Here is a 27,891-nt window from a genome sequence, read left to right on the forward strand (position 1 = left end):
CCAACCACCACCAACCAACCACCACTACCAACCACCAAACACCACCACCACCCACCACCACCAACAACCACCACCACCGACCACCACTACCAACCACCAAACACCACCACTACCACCACCCACCACTACCAACCACCACCAAACCGCCGCCTTGTCGACGATGCAACAGCAGCGTCGCACGTGGAAGCAAGTCGAAGGGTCCTTGCCCACCGGCAACTTTCCGCCGTTGCGAACGCGACCTCCGTTATAGACGACGCCGTCAAATGTGTCCCAGCGCATTTGACGTTGCCACGCCCGTGCGCACAAGCGAAGGGGGGGTGGGGGAACGCAGACAACCACGGAGGGGAGTGGTGGTGGTGGTGGGCTGACGGTGGTGGATGGAGAGGGGGGAGAGCCTCATGCGGTCGATGTCTGATGCCGCGTGCTCCCAGCCGATTGCGTTCGACGGAGTCGTGGGCAGCAGTCGTATCGCTGGCGCGCGTCTTGAGCGCCTGTTTGCAAAACGCCGCTGATAAGGAAGTCGGATGCCACAATGCTGGCGGGGCCCACGCACCGGTTGCACCACTCTTGGCTATTTCTCCACAGTTCCTCCCCACCACCACCAATGACGTTCGGCTGGAAACCCACGCGCGTCAAGGCGGTGGCAGCGGTGGCTTTTTAAATCCTTTATATTAAGTTCACTTGCGCGCTTGCTTGCGCGCTTACGACCGTGCAAATCTTTCGGTCGTTTTTTAACCCACTTCCCGTGATCCAATCGAGCTGACATTTTGCACACAGACTCGTTGTGCGTGACAATTTATTTTCGTGAAAATTTTTTTCCAAAATTTCCCACTTTTTATGAAGAAAAAAAATTTCATATTTAATTTAAAATACCAATGTGATAAAAATGAAACTCTTACTCAAGAAAAACAGAAATGAATAATAAAATAAAACCGATGCCACGCATATAAAGGATTTATAGTTAAAAACTTTGTTTTCACGGGTTAAATTTTAAACTCATCGGTCGCACAGACGCAGATTTGGCAACTTTTGCACAAATACGTCGGGGGAATTGGCTGAAACTTTACTGCGGTTTTGCACCCCTTTTGGGTTCTCGGTCGTAATGTTTGTTTCATGGATGTAACGGTGATAAATAAATAAATACACAGGGTTTGATTAAACAAAGTAAGTTGTGACTTACGTGCCCCATGTGTAATTTGCGTTTCGATTATTTATCTTCGAACAAACACGTGGCCATGCCTCGCACCCGCAGAGAGGGCATCTCGTACCCCCAGGTAGTACGTGCACCCCAGGTGAAGAAGAACCACTGGTTTAGTCAGACATTGTCTTGTTAAGAAGAACCACTGGTTTAGTCAAACATTGCCAGGTTAAGAAGAACCACTGGCCTAAAAGGTTTGTAAAGTGGATGCTTAACAAGGCCGAAATTAGGGTTGCTTTCATGGTCTAGAACTGTAATAAGATGATTTTATCAGTATGTCAAACATTACGTTAATAAGTTCGATGACTGTACTTCATGTTTTTCGCGTATATACTGTCTAGCCGTCCAATGTGTCTTTACGTTGTATGTATGCATGTGTATGATGTGTGTTGGACTTCATTCACACCGTACGTAGCCAACCGTGCTAATCGGATGTGCGGGGAAAGGGGCCGTCCATAAATGACGTCACGCACCTAGGGGGGGGAGTCAGACATTTGTGACGATGTGTGACGAGAGAGGGGGGGGGGTGAGAAATGTGACGTCACATTAAAATGCGCAACTTTAAGTAAAGAAAGACAACACGTTCTACTTAATAAAATTGACTTTTTAATAAATGTTTTCTCCTACAACATCAGAGTGCAGCGCCACATTAAATACGCACTACAATGACAATAGTTTAAAGCGATTTGAAGCATGTGTTTTTTTTTTGGGGGGGGGGCAGAGCTTTGTGACGTCATATTTGAGAGGGGGGTCTGACCTTTTGTGACGTCGTGTGACGAGGGGGGGGGGGTCAAAAATAGTCCAAAATCGCGTGACGCCATTTATGGACGGCCCCTAAGCACAAAAAGCACCTCTAAAGAAATGATTTTCAATCTGGATTTAAAAGTGCCATAGCCCAGTGGCTTCCTGATATCGTTGTATTGCGCGTTGTGTGACGTGATGCTGTGGGTTTCCTACAAGTGCTTGCGAGCGTGTTGAGCAACAAAAGTCTGCTTTCACGTTTAAGAGGCGGCGTTGTTTTGGCAGGACGACTTTTCGCTCCATGTCCTGCGAGAAATTAAAAAGGAACTGAATTTATAATAACCGACGCTCCCGGCCGCAGTCGCCCGCAGTCGCCACGTGTGTGCGTGTGCTGGGTAGTGACCCAAATCTCCTGCCCCATCTCTGGACCCAGAATGATTGAGGCCGGGCTTCAGTCTGCCGAGTTTTTGTAACCACCGCCCCCACCCCCTTGTTGCGTGCGGTCTGTGCCTTCTCCAAGAGCTCTTGTTTTGTTGGAAGAAAAAAAAGGAACTTAATTAATTTCCTGGAAAAGCACCCAGCACGTGGAGCGAAACGTCGGACATCGTGTTGAACAGCACTCAGCGCAGCAAACAAACATCTCGACCTCGGTAATATTAGTGGTTCTTGCCACAGGAACGTGGAATTTCCAACACTTTCTCAAGACCATGGGCAACGTTGAGTGCTGCCCTATTGTTTGTCTGGGCATGGAGTCGCTATGACGTAATACAACAATTAAATGTGGACTTTCACCTTTTTTGGACTCACATAAATAACGAAAATGAAACATCTTACTGTTCATTTAATAACCTCAATGTAGACACAGGTAAAAAAAAAACATTGATTAAAATCAGTATTTGAATAAGTATTTGAATCAAAGTTACCAAAAATGTCGTGGCGGTATCAACGTCTGCTTTCTCGAATGTGCAGAAACATGTTTTGGTTGAAAAGTTCACACCACATTGCAGATAACCAATGCCGCTGGCTCGGCGTCTGGTAGTTTATTTAATTCCCTGCGATTATCTTGCTCTGCACATGAGTCTGGCGGTCTGCGTGGATTAAAATAATTATTATGGGTTAAACTTCAGTAGGTCAAAGGCTCCCTAATAATCCCGGACATGTGTCATATATAAGCAACGGCTCAAGTTATTTTGGTGTGCAGCTATAGTGCCAAGAGCTTGACTCTTCAGCATAAAGCGCCAGCCATGATCTATCAACTGCTGGATGAAGGCCTCTTACAAGCAACTGGGATATCTAACGGTCTTAGCGACGCGCCAATCCACTTAGTTCCTGCACACCAACTGATTTGCTTACTCCATTGTTAATCTCAAAAGACCATCATTTCATCGTTCTCCTCGTGATGTCTCCTACCAAAAAGCACTCACTTTTATATGAATTTAACTCAGTGTAATTTCACGCATGCAAACTCTCCATACCTCTTTGAAGACTTTTGAGATATTTCCATTTAAAGCTTTCGTGACTGCAGGGATTCATCTTCTTGGTTACTCCTACGCATTTCACAAGTAGTACTAATCGCATATCTGCATTTCCCATAAATATGCTAAATTCCTCTTGATATGCAAATTATTTTGTCAAGGCGCTCTTCCCCCCTCCATCCCAGCTTAAATAGACGCTCCAAGCCTGGGGTGTGTCATTCAGACTCTGTCTTCTCGACAGACCTGTTCTCCACCTGAGGACGGCTGCTTGCGTTGTGGCCGAAACGTCGTGAGAATGATTTTATTATGTTTTATTTTTATTATTTTATTATTTCCATTCTACGTGCCTTTACCGAAAGAACCAAGATGATTTTGAGATATTGTTCCAAACTAATCACCTACATTATTTTTATTTTACCAGGTAAGGCCCACTAAGCTACATAGCTGTTTTTCAGAAGCGACCTGACCACAAAGCATAGCTCAACGAAGTGGCTTATCATGTGGACATTTATAGTAGCCAAATGCTCTTGATAATATGCACCTGCTCTTGTCCACCACTAGATTAATTCCATCTTGGTCCACCATCAAGAACTGCCCTGGATATGCATGCTCTGAGATGTTTTTCAGTTGTGGGCTTTAACAAATATCTGCAATTGTTTTGCAAATTTGTTGTACAAACCGTGATTATGAAAACAGTATTCAACCCTAAATAATAGACGATGTCACGGCAAGCAATGGGAGCACGGAAACATTAAATAGTTTGATAATTGGAGTACAGTGGGAGTAAAACGTCTTTTTTGGGCTAAAAGTTACCGGGTTAATTATACAATATTTTCAAATGGAAAAATAGAAAATAAAGGTCAGGAATCAAACCACATTTCAGATGAAGCAGAGTGAGTGAGCTCAACGTCACACTTGAGGAAGTAAACGCTGCCCTTCTCAGTATGAAAAAGCGAAGCCTCGACCAGATGGTAAAACTGTATGTCACCATCAAGGAAGTGGGAACAGTTGTTCAAACTAAATTATTGGTCCTATTTACTGTTAAGTTTATTGTCCATCCTCCGCAACCTCCGATTAGCACGGTTGGATACGTACGGTGCGAATGAAGTTTGACATACATTCATATAAATTTTGATTTAAAGCTTTCGTGACTGCAGGGATTCATATTCTTGGTTCTTTCGGTAAAGTCACGTAGAAGGGAAATAATAAAATAATATGAATATAAAACAATACAAATTCTCACGACGTTTCGACTGCAACACAAACAATCATCATCAGGTGTGAAATCCACAGCGATTTCCACAGGATTTCCACAGCGAAATCAACGACACATTTGTATTGTTTGGGTCTTTCGGTAAAGTCACGTAGTAGGTTCAAAAAAGTAATAAAGTAAGGGGCCGTCCATAAATGACGTCACGCACCTAGGGGGGGGGGTGTCAGACATTTGTGACGATGTGTGACGAGGGGGGTGGGGGTTTGAGAAATGTGACGTCACATGAAAATGCGGAACTTTAAATAAAAAGCGTGTAATAAAAATTAAAAGGGAGGAAGCCACTAAAGGCGAACTGTTTTATACTTAAGCGATCTCACCTTTAAAACCATTACTATCAATACTATTGGTCGCGAAAGCCTACGTGTTTAAACCGGGTACGACGTTTCGCCAGTAATTACAACTCGCCTCATGAGGCGACAGCACAGATTTGTGGAGAACAACCTCCTGTTCGCGTTCCTTAAATCGAGGGGGAGATGCCGATGGCATCACCCGTGAGCCCTTCACGTGCGAAGTTGGTGGTGGTGGTGAATCTTGATTTGAAGCTTTGGTGGTGGTGGTGGTGGTGGCGGGGTTTGGGGGGTAGATTAATGAATGCATATAAATGACATTGGGTATATCCATCGCCGGTTGGGTTATACGTGAGTTGGGGGGGGAGTGGGATGGGGATTTTGACTTAACACTTTCGTGACTGCAGGAATTCATATTCTTTTGGTACCTTCGGTTAAGTCACGTATATAGAAAAAAAAATGTAAACAAAATTTTATTTTACATTTTTAAATAACATTTGTATTTAAAAAAATAGTTTCTATCTACGTGACTTTATCGTAAGAACCAAAGAATAGTGATGGGGATTACATTTGTCTGTCCGAAATGAGAACACACAAAAAAACAAATCGCGTTTTTTCGCGTTTTTTTTTTGTGTGCGCGTGCGTTGCACACGCGGCTCGCCGTAGTTTTGCTCCGGCCCTGCGAGCGGCTCCAGCGTGGCGACTCCCGGGGCCGGCGACCCACGACGACGACGACTTCATCGGCGTTCGCGCTTCCAGGCGGAATGCTTCTGACAAGAAACCTTTAGGACGTCGGCCCGTACGCTAAGACGCCTTCGAAGGGCCTTTCGTCGCCAGCTGTCGGGAGTTTTAAAGGCGAGTGACGGCCTCCTTAGCGCAAAGGACCCCCCACCCCCCACCAAAACAAAAAACCCCATCGCAGTTTCGAGAGTTTTTGATTCACGCGAACGGTAACCGAATGAAAACCGGTGGATAAAACCGGTTACTGCTTTTGCCGCGCGTATGTAGAAATGTCTGGGAATGCAGCATTGGAACGTGTCGCTGCCATCGTCGTGGCGATGGTGGTCGAACTCGGGGTTCGACGGTTCGATCCCAGCTCTCGGCCTGTTGAAACAAACCCCGGGGGGTAATCTATCCTCACCGATCGGCGCGTATATCGGAGCCGGTAATCAAATCTGTCAAACTCTTTACCGATTTTAATCGTTACAACAGACCGAATGTTGACATTGTGAACCGTTCAGCAGACTTCCCGACTTGTTGTTGTTAAACTTTGGTTACCAACAGCACCCCGACCGACAATCGTGTAGTTTATTATACGGCTGATAACGTGGAGGGTGAAATGCAGGAATGTTTTCTTTTTATATTTGTGCTGTGTCCGTCGCAAGCTCGCTCATTACATGTTGTGTGTGGTTATTAATCCGCTAGGGGGCACAGTTGTATCAGTGAACACATTCCTGCGGAGGGAGCTGGTAGGAACGTTGGGTTGCTTGGTCAATGGCCAGGGTCAACGGCGGCGTGGTGTATTCCGCAAATATGCCCGACTGTGAGGGCGGGCACAAGCCGGCGTGAGTAGGTGAAACGTTGAGTTTTATAAGGGCACCACGGGGTGACCAGCCCCTCCCCACCCAGCCCCACCCAGCCCCACCCTCCCCACCCAGCCCCTCCCAGCCCCTCCCCTCCCTACCCAGCCCCACCCCTCCCACCCTCCACCCAGCCCCTCCCCACCCAGCCCCTCCCCACCCAGCCCCACCCTCCCTACCCAGCCCCTCCCCACCCTCCCCTCTCCACCCAGCCCCACCCCTCCCATTTTTGGATGCAGGACGGACAGACACAATAATCCCCTGTGGACTGGTGTAACTAGGAGGTTCCTACCAGTATTATCTCGCTGAACTGCCCCGTACAGTTTTGCAGTTCATGATCACATCATATTTAATTCAGTCCTGTCAACCCACATAAGTTACCCCATATTCTTGTACAGGGACATTGAGTTTTCGGGTCCATACGGCGTACAGCCGTTTCAATACGGGCAGCAACACAAATCTGTCTTTGTGTTTTTCTCCTTGTGATGGGACTTTGTAGTATGAGCGTTGAGATTTATAAGGGCACGGGGTGACCAATACGGTCTGAATTGGTTTGTAATAAGGTAGGGCACTGATAAGGGCATGCCAGGTATGGTCATTCTACGTTGGCAGTGGCACACGAGCACTAATGACACAAACTCCACAACACATTAGAGGCAATACCCTGTTCTATAAGGGACACGATGTAATTACGGACGTTCGGCCAATGCAATTAAGAAGAGCAGTGGCTTTTATCGCCTTATTGCAGAGGAGATGAAGAAAAGTATATTGCCTGGAACGTCGCTTATTATATTTATATAACCTTTGGACGGTGTGGTTGACGAACGTGTTGTGGGTGTCTCTGGAGGTTGGCTTGCCCCTGGAAGGGATGATTGGCCGACTCACCCGTGGATTTGAACTAAATTTAATGAAAATTCATTTGAAGCAAAGTTGTGGTGTTAAGTGGTGGAAATTCCCCTCGACTGTTGGAGGGAATCTTTTGACCCTTGTTGTTCCAGAGAAGATAGGCCAGTGTCCACACACAGCTCAAGGGCAGTATTTACATATTACACTCCGTGCAAGCTGTGTAGACTGGGCGAGTGAGCTCTTAGTGAGCACCTATTTTAGGCCGGCAAGAAGCGAGCGAGGGGGTAATGTTGCCAGCACCATGCCTGGCCACCTTTGTCTTCCCGGTGGAGCACATTAGCCAACACAATGCTGGCCCTACCGCAACGTATAACCAACCAACCAGACAGTAACGCTTAGGTCTACCCTTAACTCAAACCATCTCGTGAACAAGCAACAAGTAATAGTTTTTCCCACTGAACATATAACTCCAACTCTGGTACTTAGCCGAGGCGCCTTATCACTTTTTATTTGCTTCTCAGGTTTAACATTCACACTGTCACGCATAACATACGAACACAGGATAGTTTATACATCTATTTATAACACTAACAACGCGACACGCTTGGCTGTGACGTGACCAAGAGATGGTACGTTTTCCGCTTGTTAAGATTGTCAGAATTCAAGCCCATCGGCCGCCTCGGCTAATTCTCCTGTATATAGCCCATAAATACACAGCATCTGCTTCATGTGGAACATTAAAGTTCCTGTGACAGCGTTCAGAAAATAGTGGCCCCCGTATCCTGGCATCATGGTCCAAGTTTACCACGTAAAAAGGATGTCCCGTGAATTCCGTATTTTTAAAACTTTTTATTGTACCTAGTAAGGTCCACTGCGCTATATAGTTCTCTTTCAGAAGCGACCTGGCCGCAAGTGATAGCTCAATGAAGTGGCTTATCACGTGGAAATGTTTTGCAGCCAAACACTCTGAGCGCACGTTTCATAAATGTGGAGGAAAAAACCAGAGGACCCGGAGAAAAATCCACGCGACCACGGGGAGAACATACAACCTCCAAATATACAGACGTCAGGTTTGGGATCAAACCCACGACCTGTATACCAGGCGAGGTAGTTAACATCTCACCACCGTGGCACCCCTAATTGTGGATATTGACACAGCTGCATCGCCTTACTAGCAGAATCTACTGCTCTGTGTAACAGCGCCTTGGTGATATCTTTGCACCCTAATATCACGAATACCAAATGTGCCATATAATTCTCGATTATTATTGCTCTTGTTTTTTTCCCTTAAGGTTGCATAGCGGCGCTAGTGACCCTGGGGTGGAGTAAGTTCACTGGACCCGGCCGCCACCGCATGCAGCGGATGTTGTGGAGCCGACTCGTGCTGCCTGCCTTCAGGACGCTGCATTCCCGGGTGGAGGGACGCACCATGAGGCTGGGCACCAGCGAGTTCCAGTGCCTCTTCACTGATGGCCTCAAAGCCATTGCCGGTACTGCCTAGCTTCACCACTGCCCCCCCCTCACCCCCTTCATGGGGCTGTATGTGTGTGTGCCTTTATATGGGGAGCAGTAGTGTAGCGGTTAGTGCGCTGGGCTGTGAAACCGGCGCCCCGAGTTTGATTCCCGCTCACGGCCAACACCAGTGACTATTATCTGAACCGGGCCTGGGCCTATCCTAGGTCGAATCGGACTCAAATGAGTACCTTGTGCGATGTGTAAACATCGCCACTGGGGAGACAAATGTTGGCCGGGCGTGGTGCTGGCCACCCACCCCCTCGTGTGCCATTGCCGGCCTTCAGAGGTACTCGCTAACAGCACTTGCCCCAACAGTCCGCTCAGGCTATACGGGGGATATTTGTCTTTGCCTTTGTGTGTTCGCAAGCCATAGCTGTAGCGTAGAGAAGGTGGAGCGGTAGCAGAGCGCCCTACGAACCCGGCGACTCGAGTTCTATTCCCGTTCACGACCAACATCAATGGTGAATATCTGAACTTTAGATTGACTTGGCCTCATAAGAGTAGTACCTGGTGTTGCATGTAAACAGAGGAACTGGGGAGACAAATGCGGCCGCAATGCATGGTGCTGGCCACACCACCGCTTTGTGTCCTGTGCTGCCCTTCATAGTGTCTTGTCCCAGCAGCCTGACGAGGCTATTTGGAGGATCTTTGTCTTTGTTTAAGCCATATGGGCAGCCTTTAGAAAACTTACGTCAAATCCCTGCAGCAGACCAAGCAGGGATTTCTTGTGCGTTCCTGTCACGCTCATAATGCTTTTAACTATCGGTGATGTGCAGCTTAGTTGACCTGCCTAAATATTTGACACTAAATAGTATTGTAAGTTTAAACAGACGTATATTAAACGTAGGTTGGAACGCTATGTTTCCCTGGGGTTGAAAGTTAAACTCTCCGTCAACTGATTGAAACTTTGTAGATAGGGACTGCCACTGCATCCTGAGCCGTCCTGCACAATGGTCAATGTGAACAATATAATAAGTAATATTTAAAAAAACTTTTTTTAAAACACGCTTTAATAAAATGTACCGTACTAGTAATGGAAGAACTCCACGACTCCAGGAAGTGGCCCGAAGCTTGCCATAACGTAAGGGGACCGTGGCCAATTACAGCCAACATCAGTTGAGCGTGGACAATTAGACCCAAGCCGAAATATAACATATAAAAAAGAATGTTTATATAAAATACATTTGTTATGATAGAATATAGTGTTGTCATCAGTATGACATTAGTATACCAAGTTTGCAGTCGATACCACATTGGGAAGTGGGTTAAAATTTGAGGATATAACAACAGACAGAGTGAGTTAAATAAAAGCGTGTAATAAAACAATATAGATTTTCGTTAGAGCCACCACCATGCCGCCCCAGTGACGAGACTGCAGTGACTCATTAAGAGAGTATGGGAGTGAGCCTGATCCTATGTCTCTCTCTGCTTTCAACGTCTCTCCACAACACCTTTCTCTTCAGCCCTGTGCCTTCGCAATCATTAATTGCATCTTTTCACTCCTTCCCTTGATGGATTCCTCCCATTGTCTCATTCGTTTATTTTAGATTCATTATTACACTTGGTTGTCCAGGAAAGCCGCACTGAATTCCAAGACTTTCAGCAGGTTCCTGCCACGTTTTCTCAGTAGGGGGCAATGTTGTCTGTAATTCTGTACTCATAACGTATACATGCAGTCCCCGTGTTACTGAATGGTTAGGTTCCCGAGAAATATCCGTAACCCGAATTTTCCATGTCGGAAACTGAACAATTTTCCCCCAAATTCAAGATAAAATCCCTTAGCCGGAAATAGTTGTGCCTCCTCTACCGTTTTCTCTCAGTACCGTATCGCGTTGTCGTCCGATTTGTTATCGCTAACCGTATTGCATCTTTCTACATACGCTATGCACTTCCTAGGACCCTTTCATTTGATCAAATATCATCCCTAACACTACCCATACTTAAACTAACGCAACATATACTGTACTGTGTCCAATTGTTAATGAATACCCCGAAGCATAGGCAAACAAAACAATGACGTAATGCTGCAAAAGGAAAATAATTACCCAACGCTACAAATAAAATCCATTTACCTTAGTCCTAGCGGGGCCCGGTGAAGGCGGCGTTTTGGTGGTGAACGTGGCTTTTATGCTCTAAATCAACCACTTTACGCTTGCGAGCAGGTCCTGCACTCTTGCAAGCACTTGGTCGCTTTCCAGGCATTATTCCAATGCAATTAAGGGTAGTACTGCACTGAAAGTTACGACACGATGTGGCGGGTACAGTATGCTCACGGTAACAATGTAACAGCGTGACTCGGAGTGCGACACATTACACCGCCGCCTTGGGGAATATGCGGCCCCACTTTACGCCTCGCTCCGCTGGATTAATCTGCAAGCTCACCGCGCTGCACTATTTGCGCTTGGTTAACTAATGCAAACATTTACGCATACAGCATAATTTTTTAACATGATTTATGGGAGCATTTCCGTAAAGTCGTATTTCCGTAACCCGGGGACTGCCTGTATGTGCATTTGATATGTAAGTTGCTCGTGTTATTAACTCAGCTTCAAGCTTGCATTGGGCATCCTAGGGCATTCGGTCCTGGTACATATGTACGGGATATATTTGTTTGTTTCTGGTTATATGTTTAATTTTACCTGTCACATTGCTGCCACGTCGAATGTCTTTGGCTCAAATGAACTCCTCTATAATTACTTTCAGGTTGTGATCGATTTGTCATTGATCATTGCTTGTAATTAATTTAATAACTAGATGCATTACACTGATAGTTCACAAGGACAAAGTCGCATGAACTGCCATCCACGGTTCGGAGCACCTTAGATTGTTTAACATCCATCACTTGATGCAGCAAATCTGGCTGTGACAGTCCCACCTGATGACGGAGACTTGTGTTGCCTCCGAAATGTCGTGATTTTATTATTTGATTTTTTATTAATTTTATTTTTTACCTACGTGACTTTACCAAAAGAACTAAGAGTATGAATCCATAATATAGGTTTTGTGGGTTGGATTGCGAAAATATGTGTTGTTAAATCCACCATCACCCGACACAGCCAATTAGTAAGGTTTGTCACATAAACAGAAAATGTCAATTTGTTAGAAGTACAGTACACTGGTGTGTTGGAGAGCAAATCCCCAACATTTACAATCTGAGTACGACGTTTTGCCAGTAATTACAACTAGCATCATCAGGCGGACAGACAGATTTTCGCGAAAGCCAACGTGTTAATTTGTTTGACGTCACGTGGGGACATTTTCTTTGTCCATTTTTACTTGAATAGCTTATCACATTTTCTTAAGATATTATATCAATGTTGATGAATTGGGGTGAGAAAAGCATGACTTCATTTACGCTTCATGAATGGGCTTCAGAATTTTATCCCAATAAGTGTGAATTAAATCTTTAAAAGGCTGTGATAAATTATTATTTTCAAACAAATTGGCACTTACTAAGCAAGACACTGGCACAATGATTGCATAAAATTTAACAAAAAGAAATTGGTTATGGAAAGAGATTATTTTAGGGAAGAAATATGATCAACAATGACACAATAAAAAATACATGATTAACTAAATACAGGAATCCCCCGCTATGCATAAGGAATGCATTCTTGGGAAATGTTACATAAGTTGAAATTACTTAAAGCGAACTCTAATTTCCCGTAGACATAATGTTAAAATCAGGGGTCGAGTTCCGAGTCGACATTTCTGGAAAAAAAATGTGTGTACAAAAATGTGATTATAATTGGACGTACATTTCAACAAACGATGAAAACAGATAATTATATAAACCTTATCAGAGATGGTTGAAGAGTCTACTGACGGACGCCTCTTGGAGTGAGCAGTGGTGGAGTGATGCAGACGAAGGGGCAGGATGACCTGCCTCTTGATCTTGACGATGAAAGCTGGAGCCACAGGATTGTTCACCAGAGGAAGCTGCGTCTCTTCCGGGCTCTTCCTCGGACCTGGTACAGCTCCTCAGAGCAGTGAATGCCATCGGTTCATGTCCTTTTAGCTCTAGAGCTGATTTTTATTTTTGGATTATCCTCTCTGAAAATGTCTATTGCTGCTTCCCAATGAATAACAACCTCTGACAATCCTTTTGAAGTGAACATTCGTGGTGGTGGCGGTGGTGGTGATGGTGGAGGTATCGTTTCATCGGCCTCTTCCTCAGCTTATTGATCTTCCAGCTTCATCAAATCCTCACTTGACAGGGGAGCCCACACGGTGGGATTTGCCCCAGGCCCTTGCTGTGGATGGCCCTGAAGGTCTATAGAAATTGACAGCTTACACCATATACAAATACTGGCATTGTAGCCAAGTTGCAGAATTATGTTGTTTTCTTCTTATTATTATTCCTCCCGCCAATCGCGTTCGCAACAGCGCTGTTTGCGGAGCACGGGCACGAGCTGCGGATTGCGGGTGGCGCCGTGCGGGACTTGCTGAGCGGCAAACAACCTCAGGACATCGACTTCGCCACGTCCGCCACCCCGGCACAGATGAAGGAGATGTTCTCAGCGGCCGGTGTCCGCACCATCAACACGCTCGGCGAGAAGCATGGGACCATCACCGCAAGGGTGCGCCCTTCGTCGTCCCACCACCACCACCACCACGATAATCTCCGTCGTGCAAACCATTAACGATGTTGTAACTGTCCATCGCACAGTTTTTTCCCTCTCGCTGTCGGAGAGCGGAGAACGAGAGACTGATTCAGGGACACCGCAGGCGAGAGAGAAGTCAGCCAGAACCGGTTGCCCAAGCTCTGTGGTCCTACATTTGGATGTTTGATGAAATGCATTGATGAATCTGTATGCATGCGGGAGGAAACCAGAGGAAATCAGAGTGGCCGGAGAAAGCTCATGTATGTGTCGGCGGGGGGAGGTAACGCTCCCATTCCTGACCAGTTGGAGATACTTTTGCTGTACTGCCATTCCTCCGGTGAGCCAGAAGATGGCGAAACTTGCCCGGTAGGAAGCTTCACGAATTTGTATGGTTCTCACATCCCTCGCAATTTTACAGTCGTGCACCGCCAGCGCTCAGCTATACATATATTTTGATTTAAAGCTTTCGTGACTGCAGGGATTCATATTCTTGGTTCTTTCGGTAAAGTTACGTAGAAGGGAAATAATAAGGTGAGAATTTTTTATTGTATAATATTTATATTATTTTATTATTTCCCTTTTACGTGACTTTACCGAAAGAACCAAGACTATACATATATTCATAATATTTTACACCGCTTTACTTTGGCCCAAGGATCAAAAACCTGGTTTGCTCAGCAGCTAGCATGCCACTCGTGACCCGCTTATGGTTTTTCCCAGGGTTGGTCGGCTCGTATCCAACGTAGGTCCGCCAATAAAGCACCGCGGGGAATGGTATCAAACTGCGTGCCATATGCTGATTTATGTGGCTGTGAAATGCATCCATGGCATTATTGACAAGAGTAGACCATGATGAGCTAGGGTCATGGCCTAAACCTGGAAGGTTGCCCACGATTGTTAAATTACCCATTTGTTGCTCCATGAATGCTTGTTAGAGCAGAAAGCCTCCAAGCTAAGGCAAGCAGAGCATCCTTTTGGGCCAAAGCTGCTGCTGCAAGACGATGCATTTCGTCCTGTAATTGACGCCCACTGCAAATGCATTCGGCCGGAATCCCCTAGGGAGGGGAGCGGGCAGTGCTACGTCGCCTGTTCGCTCCGGTATATAAAACCAAACAACGTCCCCTTCTATTATCTCTCGCATTAGTCTACCGCTCGAGCCGCGGGTGCGTTCCATCGGCAAGCTCGTTCGGCGGGCCGAAGCCTCGGCTTACCAACCGGGCGCGTTCTCTTGCGCGCTCGAACCCGCTCGCTTCCCTCGGCATGCCCCCTTGTCTGCAGGTGCACGAGCAGAACTTTGAGATCACGACGCTGCGAGTGGACGTGACGACGGACGGCCGCCACGCCGAGGTGGAGTTCACCACCGACTGGCAGACGGACTCTGAGCGGCGTGACCTCACCATCAACTCCATGTTCCTAGGCAGGTGCCCACCCCCCCCCCCCCCCCCCGAAGGGGATTTTGCACCGTGATCACGCACGCTCCGTTTTGACGATCCAGCTCTCGCGTTATCACTCCAGTCACTCGCTCACTGACGGTCTACCAGCTCGTTACCAATATTCTATCGTTGCTGCCGCCATGGTTATTGGTTCGGTGAACTTGTCACTCATTGATTCCTCCACCCATGTTGAGGACTCGGTCTACCTCGATTGATTGTGTCATTCAATCCCCATTGCGTTCGAGAATCACCACTGCAGGTCACGATACATCTCATTCTGATTCATTCCTCGCACTGCTCAGCGAGGGAATTCCCTCTTCGTGTTTCTCCCCCCCCCCGCAAGCCCTTCCAATTACCTTGCTCCATTCAAGAAAAATGTTAACTTTCATCCATTACATTTTCGATGGTGATGTTTTGTTGGTTGCCATTTGACATTGTGGGCCTTTGGGCCTGTGCTCACAAAACTAGGTGAAAAAGCCCACTCTGTGTTGTGCATGCCCTATCCACTGCTGGAACGAACAGTGGGCCGAGCATGCCGAGACTCGTGTCTGCAGCCCTGTGCAGTGCAGACTACATCACTACTACCTCAACACTTTGACGACTATGTTCTTGGTTCTTTCGGTAAAGTCATGTAGAAGGGAAACAATAAAATAATAAAAATATAAAACAATAAAATTCTCACGACGTTTCGATTGCAACACAAGCAATCATCATCAGTCCATGCCTTCACACCCACTTAATGAGCGCCTTCTCTCATTGCCTGCTAGTGCCCCTCCCATTCCCTCCAAGTATTTCATTGCTCTGAGACGTTTGTTATATTTTCGGCACGTTACAGATGTAGGTTGTTTCACAACTTTCGGGCCGCCTTTTACCCATTGCCACTTTAAAATTGGCTACATTTTGGTGAATGTGTGCCGCACAAGTTGGTTTTCTAAGGAGTGATTTGCTGATTCCACATTGCATCTTTATAATGAACGCGTGGTATTAGCTTGGAGAACGAAGCACGCAATTGCCAAGATATGTGCATGTGACGCCACAGTTTTAGAGCTGGGATATAGAAGTGTTTGGATGGCATGGAGCTCTCAATTGAAGGTTAAAATGCTGGACTAGATCAACTCAGCTCGTTGTCCCTCCAGGGTCTCCAAAATAAGCACCACCTGGTTAGTGTCACTCAACATGAGGTCGGAAGTGGGATTCCAGTGCGGGAAATAGTTCCTGCCACAGGAATTTAATTCCTTCGACTGGCTCAAGATTGAATCCTGCTGTCAGTCGGGGCTGCTGCATATCTTGATTAGTGATGCACATGTAAATCTTCCGCTGGATGAAAGCCTTCCCATGTCATCCTGGGCATGGAAGTCGTTTGGCTATACCGCACCACACGAGTGAGTGCGGCAGTGGTTGGCACAGTGCGCTAACCACTCTGCCAATCTCAGATTTTAATGTTTTTAATATTTGGCTTATCAGTGGCTGATACTGTGAGTCCATTCTGGAAATATTACTGAAGGAAAGCAATAACCCTGCTTTAAGCCATCTGCACCCAGTTTCGGAGACAAGCAGTGGCTATGTGATGGAAGGGAGCATAAATCTGGGAATAAAATAATAGATTTTCTCCGCACTGCTGTCTGCCGCCCGAAACATAACCCCATAGCATCCATGCATGGTGGGCAACTATCCAAGTACTCGCCAGGCTTAGTTATGCTTAGCTTCTGCGGTCTTTTGAGATCGGGTTACATGTTGAGTGATTTGGTTATAGGCGTGGATTGGTGATACATCGGCGGCAATAATAATATTACACCCATAATGGTGCTGTAGTAAAACTCTAATACGAGCGCAGCCTCACAGGAGCACGCATTATTACATCCGTCGGGACTCTACGGAGTTACAACTCTATTCCTCATTGACCAGGCCCCTTAGTCCTGTGGGACCTTCCTCCAGTGATACAGATCGCTTGCAGTGCTGGACATTGCAAACGATTGGGCAGCCAATAAAACCCAGAAAAAAAGTGTCCTCACATGACACACTCATTTACGAGCCCGCACTGCAGTAGTTTACTTTGGGGAAAGAAAAAAAAGAAACTTCCAGTGTACAGAGGGTAGGATCTGCAGTCACGGTCCGCTTGGCCGAGGCGACACGAATCTGTGGGAGAGACTCCGAGTTGTACTGAATTTCTTTCAGCGGCGTGCAAAACTGTCCACTCTAAAGAAGATAGATGGATGGTCTGGGACCGGCTTTTGTGGGGGGAGAGATTTTTCTATTTATTCCTGCGTCTCTATCTCCCTTTTTCAGACCAAATAGCTTGGGGCCCGATATTTATTTTGGTCATTTGTGGTCTATCTGATTGTTAGAGCCACAACACAGGGGGGTAATAAAAGGGAGAGGACATTGCTGTGACTTTTGTTTAAACGCTTAATACCTGTGTCCAAACATTTTCTTTGTTTACTCTGCAACAGCCTTCTCCAAACTCGATGGCCCATTGCATGATTTACCAATTTGCTGGAAAATGTGAATTCTTAAAAAAGAACTGTTTCAGTCCACCTTATCTAAATGAAGTTTAATCTCTGAGCCCGGTCCAAACATTATCATCATGAACCGTTTATTCTGGGACTGTGTTCAGCTATTTTATCAGCAACTTGGGCAATTTTAAATTAAGGCGGTTATTTATTTTTCTTTCTAGGGGCATTTGTTATTTAAACAGACAATGCTTTAAAGGGGAACATTTCCACACTTATAAATTATACATGCTACATTACAGTAATAAATACGTCACACCTAGTAATTTAAGTGTCATTGTTAAATATGTTAAAGGGTGTCAAGTTATTTGAGATGTCTTATTTGGCCATTTATGTTAACACTGCTTCTTGTGCAGTAGAATAATGGCTGTCAACACTCTTTGTGCACATTATTAAAACATAAATTCCGAAATGCATAAATACAAATTACGCCTTCCAATGCAGTCGATGCATCATTCTAAGTGAATCAACGCAGCCCGTGTGTATACGCTGAGCCTAATTTGTGCTGAGACACGGAAGGCCTCCGTACTAAAGTCAGATGTTGACTTGTGGGTGTGTGCCTCGTAGTAGTGACATTTAATATAAGCCGACACGTTGCACTTTTAGAGCGGAGAATGCAGACGTGGATGTCTGATTTACATATTTAATCAACTCCTGGATCTTCATTTTCTTCGTCATGAAAAGCCTTTGCATATTTGAAATGTGGACATCTTGTGAATACAAATTGTGTTGTGATTTTAACGCATTGGGCATAACCATGCCCTTATTTATTGGTGAGAGCTATTTCGCGTAACTTTAGGCAAATGTGTAGCCCTGAAATTTGTGGTTCATGCCACACCGTTCCATTAGTGGGAGCTTTGGAGATCCACTCTAGGTGGTGTTTTTGGCCTGCTCTTCCTCACTGGCCACACCGTCTTGAAAGAGGGCGCGAGTTTCCCACACTTTACCCCAACACTCAACCTGCCATTCTACTGACTTGTGGACCCTTGTATGCTGCTTCGTGGAAACTTGGGGATTTAAGAAACTTTCCCCTTAACATAAATGTTGCTTATTTCCAGCGTTTTTTTCTATTAATTGGCAATGTATTTATATTCCTGGGTCTTTCGGTAAAGTCGCGTAGATAGGTTCAAAGAAAATAAACAAAAAATATTCCTTGAACCTATCTACGTGACTTTACCGAAAGACCCAAGAATATGAATTATTGCAGTCACGAAAGCTTTACGTCAAGATTTAATGTATTTTATACTCACTAAAATTTAAGTTTTAGAACAAACTGCATCACATAAAAAAAATATGCAATACATGTTTTTTGTGATAATGGTGTGGGATGATGACTCCTTGTGTTGATAATAAGGATGCTGAAGTTGTTAATATTCATTTTTTTCTGCCATGATGATGATTGTAATTTTCAGTACTTTCAGCCACAATACGTGCCAAATGGTATAATATACACACATAACAGGTCAATTAAATACAACTACAGGCTGTGTTTTTACTGTAAGAGCAAAGGAAAATTCCAATGTTTTGGCCGACTGATGTTCGTTAAATCCTCCTTCGTCTCGGTGATCACGGTGTCGAGATGTTAACTCCGTCGCCTCGTGTACAGGAGGAGGTCGTGGGTTCGATCACGACCATGGCGCCTGCATATTTGCAGTTTGCATGTTCTCCCCGCTGTCGTGTGGATTTTTCTCCGGGTCCTCTGGTTTTTCACTCCATATTTAGAATCAACATCACGCGTTTAGAGTTTTTGGCCGCTCTAAATGTCCACGTGATAAGCCACTTCATTGAGCTATCCTTTGTGGCTGGGTCACCTCTGAAAAAAATCTGTATAGCTCAGTGGGCCTTACCTGGTAACATTAAACTTTTAGTTAGTAATTAAATTAACCCATTTATTTAATGAATATTTCTACTGAATCAATAACTTGAAAGCCTACATCTACCGCATTCCCCTGATTATAAGACACTCGGGAAAATAAGACAAACCCAAAATTTTTGTGCCCTGTGTCAATCATTTTGTAAAAATATAGTTACACACATACCACAACCAGATTATTTGATACACTCCCAACTTTTGCTTTAAACTACAGCGGGGAAACAGCATCCTATAATCTGCAGAACGCGGTGTTACAAATATCGCATCTTGCTACACGAAGCCTAAAGTGTCATTGTCATGTCTCCGTTATGCACAATGTGTAATTATACGATGAAGCGGTCGGTCGGTTTATTTCGCGTGAGGCTCATTGAGCTAATAAGCTCTTTTCCAACGGATACCCGGCCAAAACGGCCGATTCATTAGCACGCACAAGGGTTGTGAAGTACAAAAGCAGGAAGAGTTAATAAACATGACTAATCTAGCTAGCAATCCAAAGTGACGTGCATGACATTAGTGAGAGGAACTCGAAAATGGCATCTCAAATGGCATTCATGCACGCCATGAATTACAATTGCATTTCATTTGTAAATTAACACATTCCAAATATGGCATTATTAAGTTCCATACACTATCATAGCATGCACTACACATAGCAGGCGCGACTGTACGATCGATGCCTACGGCTACGAGGCATCGTGCAGTGACGCCCTTTGTCGTGCGTCGCCAGGTCTCGATGGGACACTTTACGACTACTTCAACGGGATGGAGGACCTGAAAAATAAGAAGGTGCGCTTCGTAGGAGACCCAGAGAAAAGGATCCAGGAAGATTATCTCCGCATCCTGCGATATTTCAGGTGCATACTCCTTTCATCTGTCCGGAACAGTGGCGCAGTGGTTCGCAGACTGCACCTATGAACCTGCAAACCTGAGTTTCAGTTCTGACCCTGGCTAACATAATTGATGTGTGATATCTGAATCTGTCCTGTCCTGCACGCCCTCCACGCCTCCCCCCCCCCCCCCCCTTTCTCCAGGAGGGTCTTGTAATGTGTTTTCAGAGTATAGGTAATTCAAAGAATCGCCAAACTGCGACTGTGGTAAAACCCAAAACATCAAACGCATCACTGTCGAGTGCACCATCCACACACAGCCTGGCAGGATCGCTGCAATCCATACAGCGTCTACTGCCGCCTTGGATCAGTTGAAGGATCTTAACATTCAACTATGACATCGATACACACTTACTCTCTCCCCCCCTCCCACACCATACGAAAGAAGAAGAGGGTAGGGGTGACGATTGCTGGATTGCTATTAGCGTAACTTCTTAGCGAACGTACCACAGGGTTGATGTCCGGAGCCAGTTGACGACGCTGATTTGTGGTTGCCTGTGTGTATTGCTCAGATCGAGAGAGCAGTGCGTGAAGGTCTTTTCCCCCATACGACAGGAGGATTGCACGGTGTTCCACAATTAAGTAATTTACAAGTAGTTTTCAAAATAAAGGTTTTTTTGGGTGAGATCGCGTAAATATTAATGTGTCGTTAACCCACATTTTTCACAATTGTGAATGTTGTGGGTTTACTCTCCCAACACGCCGGTGTGCTCAAGTAGTAACTAATTGGCACGATTTGTTCACGTGACAAACCTCACTAATTGGCTGTATCGAGTGGTGGTGGGTTAACGACACATTAATATTTACGCGTTCTAACCCAAACACCTTATTATGAATAATGTTGGTCACGAAAGCCTACGTGTTAAACTCATTTTCAAAACTTGGCACTTGTACATACCTTCAAATACCGTACGTGTAACCGAGCCTTGGGACTCGAATAAGTTTCCCAAAATTATTTTGGCTCACTTTTAAACCATTTACCACTCCTACATCAGGATTAATGGCTCAGCACTTTACGCGATTGATTTAACGAAATGGTGCTTTATTATAAGAACCAGACTCTTGCTAATATTGTGAAACAATTTGTAATAAATCATTTATGTAGAGAGAAAAAAAATAATCCCCCCGTCTGCTGAACTTGGACGTACAAGTCTGGCTTTACTTTTCTTTTGAAAATCAATATTATGAATCAGTCTAGAGAAATAACACAATGGGTGTCTGCGAGAGCAATCAAGCCGCTGTGCACTTGCGTATAAGTAGTCTTTACATTCATTGATTTTTGCGGGAGGTGCAGTCTCGTGGAGGATATATATTTCTTCAACGCCACCTATTCTGCGTCTCGTAAAATAGACGGACGGGATGTCTGTTTTTCGGTTTTTTTGTTTGTGTGTGTGTCGGTGACTTGAAAACCATATAAATAGTTTTTCGGTGCAATAAAAAAAAGATTGTGATGAATGAGAAAGGATCAAATTAAAGTCACAACCTGAATACAATGCTCGTTAGGTGGCCAGATGACTCGCATCATGTTTGACCACTGAGGCATCGCTGCTGGCTGCATTGATGCTCGGGCAGCCACGCCTGCTTTAAGCCAGATTTACAAGTGTAGCAACAGCCAAATATTCCAAAGTGGCTACAGAACAAGCACTATGGTGTCATTTTTCACCTTTATTCCCTGATGTGGAAGGCGATGCCCTTGTGAAATGACCATTCCAAAAGGACCTCTTTTTTTCCTCGCGCATTTCGGGTGACAATTGGTGATAAAATACCCAAGACCTGAACATCTATTTGATGAAGTGCTGAGCGCGTAGACGTTAATGCTTTCTGGCCGGGTGGCTGTGTGCATGGCATGCTTGGTCTCGCGTTTGGAAAGTTGCAAGTTCGTACCGCGGTCAAGAGATTCGCTCGGCCCATCGTTTTCTCCAGGGCGGTTAAATATCTACCGCTTGGCAGAGGTCGCAAACGGGTTTTGATTCCTTACCCGTACCCGGCCGCACCAGGGTTACAAATGGGTACCCGTACCCAGCCGGGTACGGGTACCCGTTCCCTACTCGTACCCGTACCCTACCCGAAATGAGTGACAAACGGTTACTCACCAGTGACTCACGGCCTACCCGTACCCGGCCGCACCAGGGTCGCAAACGGCTACCCGTACCTGGCCGGGTACGGGTAGCCGGGTATCGGGTACCCGATTGCGACCTCTGCCGCTTGGTGGGACGTCAACAGTGGTTGCGTATTGGAGAGACTGGCCTGTGGAATTGCTACGACTGTTTGGGAGCCACCAGTGGAGATGAGCGGCTGCCCCCCCATTGATGCTCATTGAGTCGGGAGACACTTTGACCTGTTGACTTTTGAGCTGCAGTGCTGAGCCATTGCTTCTTGGAGGGTGGCTTGTGTGTGCGTGGCAGGGGGAGCGATAGTGTAGCGGTCAGCGCACTGTGCTATGATCACGGCCAACCGGGTTTGATTCCCGCTCACGGCCAACACCAGTGATGATTATCTGAACGAGTTCTGGGCCTCCCCTTAGGACGACTCGGCCTCACTTGTGTACCTGGTGCGGTGTGTAAACATCGACAGTAGGGAGACAAAGGTGGCGTCTCGTGGTGCTGGCCACCCACCCCCTCATGTTCCATTCCGGCCTTCGTTGGTGCTACTCGCTAGCATCACTTGCCCAATGGTATGTTAAGGCTATACGGGGGATATTTGTCTTTGCAGTGGCAGGACAGTGGTTAGTGCATTGCGGAACAAATCTAGCCACCTGAGTTTTGATTCCAAACCTTAGCGCACATGAGTGGCAATTAGCTGAACCTGTCCTGGGCGCCCCCTCCCCCCCGAGTTCGATTTGGCCAGCTTTAAAGTGACCGCCCACTCCAGTGTGCCGACAACTCGCTCGGCGCTCGGGAGACAAAGTCGGCCGGGCCCAGTGCTGGCGATTCCCCCCCCCCGACCTCACGTCCCCGTGCCGGCGTGAATGTGCCCTTGCTAACGGCGCTTGCCTCGACAGCCCGTGTCGAGTAGACGCTTGATCTCAATCCGTGTACGTGGCGCTTCCAGGTTTTATGGATCCGTGGCCGAGCACGCGGACGCGCACGAGCCGCAGACGCTGGTGGCGATCGAGCGCAACGCGGGCGGGCTGGCCGGCATCGCGGGCGAGCGCATCTGGGTGGAGCTGAAGAAGACGCTCATGGGAAACCATGCGAGCCACCTCTTCGCTCTCCTCTACAAGCTCGGCGTGGCACCACACATAGGCACGGCGTGTTAATATAATAAATCCGGTATTTGACCAGAAGCATTGGCTTCCTGGAATGCATTGTAAGGTCGCACTCAGTGCAGACAAAGTGCTTGCCACAAATGAACCAGAATAGCTTGCTGGTCTCCTCAAGGAGCATAAACCCTCACCACGTGATCCTAGCCGTGGCGGCTTTTGCCTAACCATCGACCAAAGACGGTCACCGCATCACGCACTTTCAGATGCGCTTCTGGGGCCATCTGGAACGCTCTTCCAATCTTAGGAAGCCACTGGAGCTATGCACTTTGAAATCTAGATTGAAAGCTCATTTGTTTAGAACTGCTTTTTGTACATAGTTTGTTGTCCTTCCCCCGCACCTCTCATGAGCACGGTTGGCTCCGTACGGTGCGAAAGAAGTTCAGTGTACATATGGTTATAATGATAGCCGAGATGCTGCCGCGGCGGTGTAATGGTTAGGCACACTCGACTTGCAATCCGGAAGACGCCGGTTCAATTCAATCTCCAGTTGAAGCAACGGGTGAGCTTATTACATCCCCATCCCCTCCCACTGCCGCTGTTCGCCCAGCCATATAAGTGGGTACACCACAGTCAATCAGCAGGTCGTGTCGATGGCTAGGAGAGATGGCCAATGTACTCTCCATAGAGGGGCTCTCGAGAACGAGTGGGCAGGCCGTTCTGCGAGCAGCATTGTAAACAAGCGATTGAAGGGCTGCACCTGAATTTTACATCGGGACATAAACCTGGTGGCGCCTGTTAGCATAAAATCACGCCACCCCGTCTGGATCCCAGCGGCCTCACTTCACTCAACAAATATAAACGAAGGCGAGGGATGGAAGCGAGAGTCTGGACTGCGGCCGATGTCAAATGTAAACATCTCATACAGGACCCTCCCGTCGAATTTTCCGGTTTCAACCTTCCATGCTGCCAATGGCCGACCATCAACCGAATCAGGACTGAGCCGCGTGGCCGATGCGGCCACCTGACGCACAAATGGCGCGTCAAAAAATTCAGGGCAGCCCTGCGAGTGTCCGGCCACGAATCCCAAACCATCGGCCGCATCCCAAACACTGGTGCTGCTTTCACTGCTTTAAAGGAGGAATGGACGAAATCCACTCTGCGTCTGAACAGACAATTGCGTGGATAACAACATCTAAAATTACATCTTTAATCTACTGCTATCAATCCATACGAAAGAGGGAGAGCTGAATTTTAGTCGTTGTCTCTGCCAACGTTGTCACACTGTGTGAATGGGTGCACCGCAGTCAGATGGCAGGGTTGTGTGCGGTTGGGGTGGGTACTCATTTCTGTGAGAATATGTACGACCAGCGTGGGAAGAGTACCCCAAATATCTCGTGAGAGGGACTCTCTGGAGCTCTCTCGTAGAGGCCCAATCATAAGCGGCGGCTCGTTCGATGCTTGCACAGATGACACGTTCATTTGTTTGGCCGAATGGGGTGGTGGGAGAGTCTTCACGACATGAATTTGGCACTTCTTCACATGCTATTAAGAAGAAACGTCTCCTACTTTGGTCTTTTTATACCAACACCACGCAATGTTATTGACGAATGTGTTGATTTTTGTTGTCAATCGTGCATTCGTGCACCACTGTCAACGTGGCAGCCGCAACATCGCCCACCGATTCAACCTGTTCAATTTGGCTGCGTCATCACGCGGCTCTCATAACCCGCACGCCGCGCCCACCCCCACGCGCGCAGGGCTGCCATGCGACGGGAACGTGGGCGAGCTGCAGCGCGTGTGGGAGCGCTCGCGCGCCTCCCCCCCGCGCCCCATCACGCTCCTGTCGGCGCTCCTGCGCTGCGCCGACGACGTGGGGCAGCTGGACGCGCGTCTCCGCCTCTCCAAGGACGAGCGCAACCTGGCGGCGTTCGTCGTCAAGCACCGCGGGGAGCTGCGGCCCGACGCGGACGGAGACGACCCGCTCGGCTCCATCAAGGCCTTCGTCACCGACGTAAGAGCCGTGCCGTCACCGCGTTTACAGTAGTGACAACGGTGCAATCAAAGGCATTTTGCATTCGTGACAGTTCCGAAGCGTGGCGCTATGTCGCTTGGCTCCATCAAGGCCTTCGTCACCGACGTGAGCGCCGAACCTCGTGGTGTCACAGTGGTTACAATAACGATGTAGTCATCGAATATATTTGCTTTCGTAACATTTCCGTAGCGTGGGTGTATGTTGCACCTTGGCGTTATCCAACTGTAACGTACGTGTCGACCAGGAATATAAAAAGGTGCTCGCGGTGACAGAAGTGACTGAGCTCGCGAAAAGTGGAAACGCTACAGCACTCGATTAATGCGGCTACGACGCTTGAATGGAATGATAAAGTATTATGTAGACCTTCCATACCGTACATAGCCAACCGTGCTAATCGGAGGTATGGGGAGGAAGGGCAACCAAACTAAACACAAGAAGCATTTTTAAAATAAATTAATTTTTCGATCTAGATTTAAACGTGCATAGCTCCAGTGGCTTCCTAATAAAGGAAGAAAGAGCGTTCCAGACGGCCGCAGAAGCGCATCTGAAAGCGCGCGATACGGTGACCGTCTTTGTTCGATGGGCTCGCCAAAAGCCGCCACTGCGAGGATGACCCAAGTTTGCGTGACCGTTTACGCTCCTTAACGAGATCAGCGCGACATCGTGGCTCATTTGCGGCAAGCACTTACGCGCATAATGAGTGCAAAGTATAAACATCGGCAACAGGTAGACAAGGCAGCACAGATTTGCCGGTCACGACACCCTCGTCCCAGTGTACCGCCTGCACCCTTAGCAGGCGCTCACCGACCCATGTGCCCGATCGTTGTCGCGCGCAGGCACGTCCGCACGGTGAGGCGAAGGCTCGCGCGAGCGAGCTGCTGCGCTACCTGGGCGAGGCGGGGCCCGCCGGCGAGCTGGACGGTTGGAGGCCGCCGGCCTTCCCCGTGAGCGGCCACGACCTCCGCCGGCTGGGCCTCACGTCCGGCAAGGAGATCGGCACGGAGCTGCAGCGCCTGCGCGCTGTCTGGCAGCGCTCGGGCTACCGTGCTGACAAGGACGCTCTGCTGGCCACCGTCCGGCAGGGCCAGAAGTCGAAGTCGTGACGGTCGCTTCGGGTCGGAAGCTTTTCGACTGCGCTCGTTGTGTTTGTCGGTTAGTTCGTCCGCTCGTTTGTCATCTCTCGGTCATTGGTCGTTTGGTGTCGGTGCTCAGTTTCCCCTCGGAACGGTCAGAAATGCTGTTTTTGCGGAAATGATCATTTTTTTGGCAAACCACATTCACCGAGGAGTGGATTGGACCCCGTAGTGGATTGATCTAAATTATTAGCGGCAAAACAAACTTATCGGCGGGGTTGCTGTGGGTGGCGCTTTAAATCGCGGCGTGTTTTACGGGGCAAAATCGATGTGCTGCTGTTAAGAAGTAAGTTTTCGGGTGTTTTTTGTTCAAGTTAACATTTTAAAAGGACGCAAACCAGGACACACACACAACTCCTTGCGGGTCAGTTATCGGCTTTAACAAACCATTTATCTTCTTGTAAACGGTGGCTGCCTGTCTCACAAATGCGTTAATTTACTTTGTGACGCAAATTTTGCTGAGGGGCAGGGTGGGGTGGGATATAAGAGAAGTGTAAAAGCAGCGAGTAAAATACAGCGTTGACAATTACTGGCGGGCATTTGGCGCCCTGGGAAACCGGTGAGCAGTAATGCATGTCCCCACGCACAGGGCAACTCGAGTTCGATTCCCGTTGTGGAATAATCGGCGTTGGCGCTAGACGCGGGCAAATTCAGCAAAAGTTGATGGCCCCAAGTAGTGCAGTGGGCCCTGGGTTTATGAAAACTATAGGGACAAAGCAAAGTCAGAAAAATATATTTCAATGAACATCAAAAGTTAATTTGTCTCATCTTTCATTTGACATATTCTTTGTCTGATCTACAGCTCGTTCCATCACAGCTGTCTCATCTGTATCTCTATTGTCTGTCGTCTCTATCTCTTGTATATTCTGTCGCCTCGCTGCGAGTAACATACGAACCAGTCCTGCTGGGTCCCTCCGCTCCACCGAGCCACACTGACGAGTGTGGAGAAGTACGGTTGGATAGCCACCGTGCCCGATGACGTCTCATTCGTGTACCAGAGAAAGAAGAAGATAGCGATACATATATGTTGGGATGCGTGTTGGACGTATTTCGCACCACCGTAAGTAGCCGACCGTGCTAATCGGAGGCGTGGGGGGGGGAAGGACAACAAACTAAAGACAAAGCAGATATGACGTGGGGAGGGAGGCCTTCATCCAGCAGTAAGCTGACGACGGGGCTGCACACATCATCATTATGATGCGTGTTTGCTTCCTCTTAACCTGTCGTGGGGGGAGATGTGTACCGTCACGGTACTGTGCCGAGCTTCTGGGAGGTGGATGAGAGAGGGGGGGGCATTGC

At 47.2% G+C, this 27,891-nt stretch overlaps 1 protein-coding gene across 1 annotated transcript; it reads left to right on the plus strand.

The window, feature by feature from the left end:
- Positions 1–4,950: 4,950 nt before the first annotated feature.
- On the plus strand, positions 4,951–27,049 carry TRNT1 (tRNA nucleotidyl transferase 1). The gene is made up of 9 exons (XM_078874872.1): positions 4,951–5,061; positions 5,641–5,829; positions 8,693–8,890; positions 13,302–13,495; positions 14,798–14,936; positions 20,063–20,189; positions 23,274–23,467; positions 25,185–25,438; positions 26,296–27,049. The coding sequence occupies exons 3-9, from the start codon at positions 8,755–8,757 to the stop codon at positions 26,560–26,562; spliced, it is 1,311 nt and encodes a 436-aa protein (XP_078730998.1). The 5' UTR covers positions 4,951–5,061; positions 5,641–5,829; positions 8,693–8,754; the 3' UTR covers positions 26,563–27,049.
- The last annotated feature ends 842 nt before the right edge of the window (positions 27,050–27,891 follow it).

Source organism: Lampetra fluviatilis, chromosome 40 (assembly GCF_964198595.1).
Source record: "Lampetra fluviatilis chromosome 40, kcLamFluv1.1, whole genome shotgun sequence".
NCBI lineage: Eukaryota > Metazoa > Chordata > Hyperoartia > Petromyzontiformes > Petromyzontidae > Lampetra > Lampetra fluviatilis.